Source organism: Notechis scutatus, chromosome 2 (genome assembly GCF_049901735.1).
Source record: "Notechis scutatus isolate UNSWTSFEM ecotype Mainland chromosome 2, rNotScu1.2, whole genome shotgun sequence".
NCBI lineage: Eukaryota > Metazoa > Chordata > Lepidosauria > Squamata > Elapidae > Notechis > Notechis scutatus.
Genome location: NC_142010.1, coordinates 12613199 through 12624189, shown reverse-complemented (window position 1 = coordinate 12624189; position 10991 = coordinate 12613199). Strand labels below are relative to the sequence as shown.

Sequence of the window (10991 nt, the reverse complement as noted above, 5' to 3'; positions counted from 1 at the left end):
TTCTTTGGCCACTGGGGGTGCAGCTGACTGCTTACTTTTCATTGGTTTGGAATCCTAGTTAGGTTTCTCTCTGGCTTGTGGGCGACCTGGTTACGAAAACACAGCTGTTGTGTTTGCATCCTACATACCACGCCAATAAACCATGTATTGTGGTTTCAAGGTAGCAAGTCTGGTTTCTCGGCTGGGTGCAAAGATTCCCCCCTCCCGCAGTCGATCTCCCCCCTTCTCAGAAAGCTGAGTCTCCTCCTCCCCTCAGTCAGGAGGAGAAGGAGCCAGAGTTGTTCTCCCTGCACTTCTTCTTTCGGCCACTGTGGGGTGCAGCTGACTGCTTACTTTTCATTGGTTTGGAATCCTAGTTAGGTTTCTCTCTGGCTTGTGCTCGACCTGGTTACGAAAACACAGCTGTTGTGTTTGCATCCTACATACCACGCCAATAAACCATGTATTGTGGTTTCAAGGTAGCAAGTCTGGTTTCTCGGCTGGGTGCAAAGATTCCCCTCCCTCCCGCGGCCGATCCCCCCCCCCCTTCTCAGAAAGCTGAGTCTCCTCTTCCCCCGCAGTCAGGAGGAGAAGGAGCCAGAGTTGTTCTCCCTGCACTTCTTCTTTCGGCCACTGGGGGGTGCAGCTGGCTGCTTTGCTTACTTTTCCCCACTTCGGGGAAGCCCCCCTCTGCCCCACCGGACTGGCCCCTGCTTCCTCCTGGTTTTGTGATGCTGGAATTGGGGTGGGGGTCTCCTCCCTGGCAGGCCAGTTCTAGGAGGGGGCTCCCTTGTTGGGGCGGGCAGGGGGGGCTCCAAGGTTTCGGGGTGTGTGGGGGGGGGGCGCCCTTCCAACCCTCCCCGGGCAGGACACCGGTTGGGTTTCTTCTTGCAAAGGAGCCTCCAGGAAATTCCCCGCATACCTTGGCCTGGGCTGACCCTCCCGCCCCGCCGCGGCTCCTTTTCGGCCCAGAGGTGCACAGAAGGGCCTTGTCCGCCTTCCCTCCACCCCACCCCCTCTGCCTCTCCCCCCCGTCCGTCCCAGCCGGGAAGCTGCCTTGCCCCGACTCTGGGCCAAGAACAGATAAACAGATCGTCAAAAGAGTTTGGAAGGGACCTGAGAGGGTCATCTAGTCCAACCCTCCCACCATTTCTGACAGATGGCAGCCCAGAGCTCCGGGGGCCCTCCTGAGCATGTGCAAAGGGCAGGCACTTGCAGAGCAAGGGCGGGAGGGGGCCGAGGCAGTGTCTCCTCCCCCCCCCATCCCAGTACTCCAGGGGTCCCCGGAGCGCTTCTCCGCCCGGGCATGGCAAGCCCTCTGCGGCCAGAGCCACCACACCCGCAGCCCAGAATAGCCGCCGGCCGCGCATTCCAGGCCGTCCAGCCGGACTCCACCCAGGGCACCGGGCGGAGGGGTGGGGGTTGGGGAGGGCTCTGGCCACCCCCCCAGCCCCGTTGCCCGGGGTCTTAGGGGGGTGCCTAGGGATGGCACAGATCCTCAAAGAGTATGGAAGGGACCTGAGAGGGTCATCTAGTCCAACCCCTCCCCGCCCAAGCGGGGAGACCCTCCCACCATTTCTGACAGATGGCAGCCCAGATCTCCGGGGGGCTCCTAAGCATGTGCAAAGTCCAACCCCCCCCCCTTTGGGGGCTGGGAAGAGCGAGGGCCCTGCACTCTGCGTATGCTCAGAAGCGCTGGTGCGGCCTGTGGACTTGAAGGGCGGCCCCCAAGCCCCCTCTGCCTCCTGTGGAGCCAAACTGGGTCCACCCTCCCCGGGGCCTCGCCTGCCTCTGCAAGGGGGGGAGCTGTGGGGCTGCCCCCCCTTGGCAGGAGGTGGGTGAACCCAGGAGGGCCCAGCAGGGAGAGGGGAGCGGGGGAGGGGCTTTTACCAAAGAGCTGAGAAATGGGGGAGGTGGGCATTTGGCCGGTGGAGGCTGAAGGGGCAGAGGAAGAAGCCCCTTCTGGTGGTGGGTGGGGTGGCTCTTCCCTCCTGCCCCCCCTCCACCTGCAGAGCCAGGAAACAGCCCAGCCCCCCCTTTTTTTTTAGTTTACGAAATAAACTTCATTTACAAAACAATTTTAAAAAACACATACAATTATACAGAAGTAAAGAATGTGTCAATAGAACAATCAACAGATTTCTTTTTTTAATTACACTTGATCATAGGTTTGATAGTTCATAATAAACAAGAATCAATAAGAATTGGCAAGTATTCCTGATCTCTTATAGATGACGTATTAATTCATAATTAATACACGTTGCTCTACTATTTCTATTGGATGATAACTGTATTATTTGATCAATGAAACCTTCGTAATGTTGATGGATGAGAAGAGGAGCATCAGACCATTGTTATTAGCTCCCCCTCCACCTGCAGAGCCAGAGAAACAGCCCTGCCCCCTCTTTTTAAGTTTTTGAAATAAACTTCATTTACAAAACAATTTTAAAAAACACATACAATTATACAGAAGTAAAGAATGTGTCAATAGAACAATCAACAGATTTCTTTTTTAATTACATTTGATAATAGATTTGATAGTTCATCATAAATAAGAATTGGCAAGTATTCTTATCTCTCATAGATGACATATTAATTCATAAGAAATACACATTACTCGACTATTTCTATTGGATGATAACTGTATTATTTGATCAATGATAGTTCATAATCAACAATGATCAATAAGAATTGGCAAGTATTCCTGATCTCTTATAGATGACATATTAATAAGTCATACACATTACTCGACTATTTCTATTGGGTGATAACTGTATTATTTGATCAATGATAGTTCATAATCAACAATAAGAAGAATTGGCAAGTATTCCTGATCTCTTATAGATGACATATTAATTCATAAGAAATACACGTTACTCGACTATTTCTATTGGATGATAACTGTATTATTTGATCAATGATAGTTCATAATCAACAATAATCAATAAGAATTGGCAAGTATTCCCGATCTCTTATAGATGACATATTAATAAGTCATACACGTTACTTGACTATTTCTATTGGATGATAACTGTATTATTTGATCAATGAAACCTTCCTAATTATTTATGAGAAGAGGAGCGTGAGTTATTGTTATGATACGTTCAATATACATACGGCTGGCTCTATATAATGTGCTTTCCCGGGTTCGTTTATTCTATACACTCTTTTTTTCCTTGCGCTCTACCCAGCTGTACCATTTATCCCAAACCAGGTAAGACACATTATTAATTCAAAAAAAAAAAGCCATGAATGTGCCGAAATGGAGAGGCGGCTCCCGCTTAGATTAAATGGGAAGGAAGACTCAGCCGGGCCCCAGAGGGCAAGGGCGGGGCGCTGGGTTCTCCGTCCCGGCCAGATCCAAAAACGAAGGCTACAATTAGGCAGGGTGGAGTGAGACAGCGGCAGCAGCGGCACCCCACCCACCCCAAGGCTGCTCCCCAGAGCAAAGGCTGCCCTCCCTCCCTCCCCTGCCTGCAGCCAAAGCCCCCCTCCCTCCCTTCCCCCTGCCTTTTTCTCCCCCCCCCCAGGGCACAGCTGGGGTCCCCCCCCCCCCCCGCCCGGCACCTGCTAGCATCTTTTTGAGAAAGTTGGAAGGGGTGGTTGTGGCGGTGGTGTCACACCTGTGGCCTTTTCTGTCAGAAATGGTGTAGGGTCTCCCTCTTGGGGGGGGGGCAGGGGTTGGGCTAGATGACCTCAAAGGTCCCTTCCCACTCTGATGATCCGTTAGCCTCCCCTGTGCAAGCCAATGTGCATTTTCCAAATATCCCCATATTGTGTCGGGAGGAGGCTGAGGGCGACGTCAGGTCCTTGCCAGCCCCCACCACCACCCACCCTCTCACAGAGCCTGGGAGGATCTCTTGGCCCAGCCCCCACCTCCTCCCCCCCACCCCCTCCCCCTTCTCCCTCCTGCACCGGCCCCACAGAAGGACAGGAAGGCAGCCGGCTAATTTCGGACTCCTAATTGCAGTGTCTCTTCTGGACTCTCCTGGCTCAGCCAGAGGTGGGGGGGAGGGAGGGAGGGAGGGAGGCCCCTGCCAGCCGGCCAAGGAGAGCGCTGGGAAGCGGGACCAACATCTGCCGGAGGGTCGGCCAGCTGTGGCCAAAGAGGGCTTTCTAGGCAGAAGAACTGCAGGCAGGGCAGGGCAGGGCCAGCTGGCACCAGCGGTGAGAAACCAACAGGCAGCTATCACACCGGGGGGAGGGAGGGTGGTTCCTGGCTGCTGTTCGAAAACGGGGACCTCGTGGGGAAAGGGAGACCCCCTTCTGCAGGGGTCCCCCAAACTTGGGCCCCTCTAAGACCGGTGGATTTCAACTCCCAGAATCCTCCAACCAGAAATCTTGCCCGCTTTAAGACTGGCGGACTTCAACTCCCAGAATCCTCCAGCCAGCAAACTTGGCCGCTTTAAGACCGGCGGATTTCAACTCCCAGAATCCTCCAGCCAGCAAACGTGGCCTCTTTAAGACCAGCGGACTTCAACTCCCAGAATCCTCCAGCTAACAAACTTGGCCGCTTTAAGACCGGCGGACTTCAACTCCCAGAATTCTCCAGCTAGCAAACGTGGCCACTTTAAGACCGGCGGACTTCAACTCCCAGAATCCTCCAGCCAGAAATCTTGGCCGCTTTAAGACTGCTGGACTTCAACTCCCAGAATCCTCCAGCCAGCAAACTTGGCCGCTTTAAGACCGGCGGACTTCAACTCCCAGAATCCTCCAGCCAGCAAACGTGGCCACTTTAAGACCGGCGGACTTCAACTCCCAGAATCCTCCAGCCAGAAATCTTGGCTGCTTTAAGACTGCTGGACTTCAACTCCCAGAATCCTCCAGCTAGCATAGCTGCCCACACTAGCGCAGCCACTCTGAGCAAGGTGGCACCATGGTGGCCTGTGGAACTCATGGCTACAAGGGCTCAGACAGGTTTAAAACAGAGTGAAAACTCCTGGGGGGTTTCAAAGCCCAGAGTCCCTTCCTGTTCGGGGGCTGCTGGGCCACCAATGAGGACTCAGAGGAAGAAGAAGGGAGGGGGGAAGCCCTCCAGTGCCCAGGGGAGGGGGCCCATGCCAGGGTGGGCCAGGCTGCGGGCCGTTCTCCTTTCAGCCGAGTGGGGGTCCCCGACTCCCTTCGGCTGCTTTTTACCTTCACGGACTCCAAATGGGGCAGGAATTGGGTTCACGGCCCATGGGGGGGTTCCTGTGAAACAGCCACACCCCAGTGCCAGGGCCTCTTCATTCCCTCTTCATTCTAGGGCTTGCAGGGAGGAACGGAGAAGGGAGCAACATGGGTTGCATGGCTTACGGGGGAAGAAAGGGCCCCGATTCCCTTCATTAGCCACACCTGGGAATGAGAGTTTAAAGGAGATGCATGCTGTGTGCCGCAGCTTCTGGGAACAAACATGAGTTTATCCTGTGTTATAGCGGCTTATATCTGTGTTCCTGGCGCCTTCCCAACCGTGCCTCCAAGTCTGAGATTCTTGCTCCTGCCCTGCCGAAGTAATTACTTCAGCCTGGCTTGTTTGGGCTTTGAGTTACAGTTTGTGTTGACCATGTTTTGGACTTGATTCTCTGCAGCCAAAGGCAGCTCCTGGGAGAGTTTTTCTCCAGCCAAGAAGGTAACCAGGACCTTGGGGGGGGGGGGGGCGAAGTTGGAGCTAATAAAGGGACTCTTACGGACGATCTGTCTGGGTTGCCTTGGTGCCACGCCCCTTTGGGTCATCACAACGAGCTTCCGGAGCCACCCAGGTACCGTTCAAGCTTCCTACTTTATTGCACTCTGCCTGTCGTACAGGAATCTCCCCGGACTGCCAGCCTGGGAACAGACAGACAAAGCTCTCTATAGTGTGTGGTGTGTGTGGTGTGTGTGTGTGTTGGGTTCTGTACCCCCGGCATCTGTGCAAGGAGGCTAATTCAGTGCTTGAGCAGTTTCCACCCCCCGCCGCCACCTGGCGGGGGGGCTCCCCAACAGCAGCCTCTCTTGCCAAGGTGAGACGCACTCCGCGCACCAGGCTGTCCCTGGATCCTGTCCCCCCGGGAAACCTCGGCCCTTCCCTCGCCCCACCCTTTCTGTAACAGAAACAATGACAGTAACAGAGTAACGCAATGGGGGGGGGTGGGGGGAAACTGGGAGGTCATCTAGTCCAACCCCCTGCTACAGGCAGGAGATCTTATACGACTCAGGACCAGTGGCTGTCCCATCTCTTCTTTAAAAAAACTTCCAGTGATGGAACGAACACCCACGGTTTCTGGTGGCAGGCGGTTCCCCTGGCTAATGGTCCTCCCCTGTCGGAGGAAAGTTTCTTCTCTCCCTGCCATCCCTGCACCCAGCTCTGCCCGGGGGTGGGGGTGGGGGGTGGCCGGTTGCCCAGATGGGTCGGCCAGGACCAGCGGCACCTGCTCCCATCCTTTGGGCCAAGGTGTGTGTGTGGCAGGGGGAGGGGGTGGAATAGCAAGGGGGAGGGTCTTCCTTCACAAGGGGAGCGGTTGCCCTTTCTTTGTGGGGGGGGTATCTCCTCCCACCAGACCCCCCCCAGGGATCTTAGCCGGGTCAGACTACAGCTCTCATAATTCCCGGCCGTGCGGCCCTCTCAGATCAGCAGCCCAGGTGGGGCTGCTTGCTGGTGGGGGAGGAGCTGGGTGTGGAAAGGATTCATTTTTTCTTAAATTTATCATTTATTCCTTTATTCCTTTATTCCTTTATTCCTTTATTCCTTTATTTCTTTATTCCTTTATTTATTTGGTTTGTCAATTGCATAATAATAATAATAATAATAATTAATAATAATAATAATAATAATAATAATAATAATAATAATAATAATAATAATAATAATAATAATAATAACAACAAAACAACAATAACAATAATAGGTATAAGTAAAAAACATGGTTATCAATACATGGGTACATATAAGAAAAATAAAAAAATAATAATAAAAGAAACAATAGGACAGGGATGGCAGGCACGTTGGTGTTCTTATGCACCCCCCTAATTCTGATTCTGGGGGTCTCTGGGGTTTGGAGGTGGGGGGAGGCGTTGCTGGCTTAGCAGGAAACATCTGAGGACCTTGCAGCTTGCCTGCGGCTGGGCTCACTTCCTGAGCTGGGCGCGGCCGGGAGGGTGGTGGGGGTGTGGGGGCGGGGCTTCTGCGCCCAGCATCTGTGAAGAGGCCTCTCCTTCGACGGGCTCCCCAGCACCCACCCCTCCCGGGGGCAGAAAGTGGGGTGTCCGTCAAGGAAGCCACACCCACCTCTCCCTGAAATGGGATGGGATGGGGGGGCAGGAGGCTGCCCTCAGTCCCCGCTTGGGGGTCCCACCTGGGCCACCTTTGTACCCCTGCAGGGGTGGGGGGGCAGCCTGGGTCTGAGGAGGGGGGCGTCCATGGGGGCCAAGCCGCTGGTTTATCTAGCCCTCCCGTGGGGTAGGGGGGGCTCCAATGCTGGAAGTTTTCAAGATGTATCCAAAGGAATATAGAATATAGAATATAGAATATAGAAATACCTTTATTGTCGTTGCGTTCAAAATACAGTGAAATTGGAAAGCTACTCCAGCGGTGCCCCAAACAGCACGTGACAATCACACTACACAGTATTTAAAAAGTAAATTAAAGTAATCATCATCATCATCATCATAATACCTAGTCTAAAACCTATTTAAAACATGTATTAAATGAGATAGTTTAAAAAGGCCACTTTATATATAGAACTAAATCACAAATGTTTTCAAGATGTATCCAAAGGAATAGAATAGAATATAGAATACCTTTATTGTCATTGCATTCAAAATACAGTGAAATTGGAAAGATGACAATCACACTACACAGTATTTAAAAAGTAAATTAAAGTAATCATCATCATCATACCTAGTCTAAAACCTATTTAAATCATGTATTAAATTAGATGGTTTAAAAATGCGACTTTATATATAGAACTAAATCACAAATGTTTTCAAGATGTATCCAAAGGAATAGAATAGAATATTCAAAGTACAATGAAATTTGAAAACTACTCCAGCGCAATGCCCCAAACACCACATGACAATCAGACTACACAGTATTTAAAAAGTAAAATAATAATAATAATAATAATAATAATAATAATAATAATAATAATAATAATAATAATAATAATAATATCTAGTCTAAAACCTATTTAAAACATATATTAAATCAGATAGTTTAAAAATGCCACTTTATAGATGTATCAAAAGTAATAGAATAGAATATTCAAAGTACAATGAAATTTGAAAACTACTCCAAGCGCAATGCCCCAAACACATCACAATCAGACTACACAGCATTTAAAAAGTAAAATAACAATAATAATAACAACAATAATAATAATACCTAGTCTAAAACCTATTTAAAGCATGTATTAAATTAGATAGTTTAAAAATGCCACTTTATAGATGTATCAAAAGTTAAGTCACACAACCCACAACTCCACATCCAACCCTACCTCATCCAACCCACCATCACTCAAAACTAGGCACACACACCCCTAACCACCTCTATTCCAACCACAACTGGCCTTAATTGCAAGCTACTCAATGCAAGAAGCCTTGTGAATCAAATACCTGAATGTCTCCTCTTACTAAATTCGACATTATATTTGTCTTATATGTTTTCTTATCTGTGTCCATTTCATGTCCTCATAACTATGTTGGTACCTATGATCTTGTAAGCGATGGACAAATCAAAGAAATCAAAAGAAGAGGTTGGACAACCCATGGCCTGAAGATGGTAGAGGGGGTTGGGCTAGAGGACCTCTGAGGGTCCCTTCCGACCTCTGCTATTCTAAATTCTAAAGGGAACGGCGAAGAAGTGGGTGGTTTTTGTTTTTAAGGGGGCGGCAGGAAGGAGCTAGAGGGACGGCAGGCAGGGTTGGGGGGGAAGGAGGGAGGGCCTTTCGCTGCCCCGAGGGACCCCAGAGGACATCTAGCGGGCCTCCAACCCCGCGCAGGAGGGGAAAGGGAGACAGGCGCCCCCCTCCCTCCCCACGCGGGAAGGGGCGGCCGGCGGGGGCGGGGGCGGTCAGGCCAGGGCGGCCCTGAGGGTTGGGGCGGGGCCGGGGGCCGTCCAGGCCGGCCGGAGAGGCAGAAGGACCGGACGGCGAGCCAGGCTGCCTGGAGCTCCAGCGCCACCGTCTCTGCCTTGGCCGGACACCCCACCCCAGGACCATGGAGCTCGGCCGGCGGCTGCCGCTGGCGCTGCTGGCACTTTCCTCCCTCCTGACCGCTCGGGCAGGTAAGCGCGGCGGACGCGCCTTCGGGGGAGGGAGAGATGGGCACTTTTTGGGGAGAGGGAGGGGGTCTGCCAAGCCAGAATCCCGGCTGGTGGGTGGGTGGGTTGCTGCCCGTCGTGGGGCCAGGCGCGGTGCTTGCCCCCCTTCCGAGCTTGGAATATAGAGTAGGACGGAGGTGGAAAGGGACCGGGCGAGGTCGTCTAGCCCAGCCCCCTCGGCTCAAAGCAGGAGAGCGTTTCCCATTCCAGGCAAGCGACTGTCCAGGGGTCCCAAACTGAAGACTTGAAGACTGGTGGGCTTCAGCTCCCAGAATGCCCCAGCCAGCAGAACTTTCTCTCATCTCTCTCTCTCTCTCTCTCATCTCTCTCTATCGTCTATCATCACTCTATCTCTATCTCTCTATCATCTATCCCTCTCTCTCTCTCTCATCTCTCTTTCTCTCTCTCTCTCTCTCTCTATCGTCTATCATCTATCTCTATCTCTCTATCATTCATCTCTATCTCATCCATCTCTCTCTCTCTCATCTCTTTCTCTCTCTCTCTCTCTCTCGTCTATCATCACTCTATCTCTATCTCTCTATCATCTATCCATCTCTCTCTCTCTCTCTCATCTCTCTCTCTCTCTCTCTATCGTCTATCATCACTCTATCTCTATCTCTCTATCATCTATCCCCCTCTCTCTCTCTCATCTCTCTCTCTCTCTCTCTCCCTCTCTCTCTCTCGTCTATCATCTCTCTATCTCTATCTCTCTATCATCTATCCATCTCTCTCTCTCTCATCTCTTTCTCTCTCTCTCTCTCTCTCGTCTATCATCTCTCTATCTCTATCTCTCTATCATCTATCCATCTCTCTCTCCCTCTCTCTCTCTCGTCTATCATCTATCTCTCTATCTCTCTATCATCTATCCATCCATCCATCCATCCATCCATCCATCTATCTCAGTATCTACCTGTCGTCTATCATCTCTCTATCTCTATCTATCATCTATCCATCTCTCTATCTCTCTCGGTATCTATCTATCTATCTCTCTATCTATCTACAGTATCTATCGTCTATCATCTATCTCTCTATCATCTATTTGTCTATCCATCCATCGTCTGTCTGTCTGTCTGTCTATCTATCTATCTATCTATCTATCTATCTATCTATCTATCCATCCATCCATCCATCCATCCATCCATCTATCTGATATCTATCTATCTATCTATCTAACCATCCCTCCCTCCCTCCCTCTGCAGCCGAGCCCCCCGCCCCCCCCAAACTCGGCGCCTTGAAGACTGCTGGACTCCAGACTCGTCCAGAGCTGGCTGGAGAATTCTGGCCGCCGCTGAGGCCCCCCCGTCTCAAAGAGTTTGGGGGGCTCCCCTAATCCAGTCTCTTCTTCAAGCCCCCCCCCCCTCACCCCAGGGATGACTTCGGAAGGTGAAGCTGCTTCGTGGCTCGCCTCGAGCCCGGCAGGTGGCGGGCGCGTCTCCGACGGGGCTGGTCGCCACGTGGTGAGGTGTTCCCCCCGTTTGGGTCCGGCGGGCGGGAGGGAGGGGCTCCCTCCGCTCCCACTTGGGCTTGTGGCGGGTAAGGGAGGAGGGAGGCCAACAGGCAGCGCTTATCCGCTTTGGAGGCATCGCATCGAAGAACGGGAGCTTGGGGGGCCCTTAGAGGTCTTCTAGTCCAACCCCCCCCCCTCCTTGCTTAGCCGAAGCTGCCAGCCCCGCCGGGGAAAAGGGGGGAAAGGACGGAGCGGCGAGGCAGACGGGAGAGCTGGGGAGCCTCGCCCGCC

The 10991-nt window shown here is 51.9% G+C and overlaps 1 protein-coding gene and 1 long non-coding RNA gene across 2 annotated transcripts in view; both read left to right on the top strand.

Moving 5' to 3' along the window:
- Window positions 1–137: 137 nt before the first annotated feature.
- On the top strand, window positions 138–461 carry LOC148131778 (uncharacterized). Its single transcript, XR_015747129.1, has 2 exons — window positions 138–172; window positions 361–461. It is a non-coding gene; the product is annotated as an uncharacterized LOC148131778 (long non-coding RNA).
- Window positions 462–9066: 8605 nt separating this feature from the next.
- COL11A2 (collagen type XI alpha 2 chain) overlaps window positions 9067–10991 on the top strand; it is a 54519-nt gene continuing 52594 nt past the window's right edge. Inside the window, 1 exon segment of the mRNA XM_087954134.1 lies at window positions 9067–9217. Within this exon segment, the coding sequence (XP_087810260.1) occupies window positions 9151–9217 (67 nt within the window). The 5' untranslated portion in view covers window positions 9067–9150.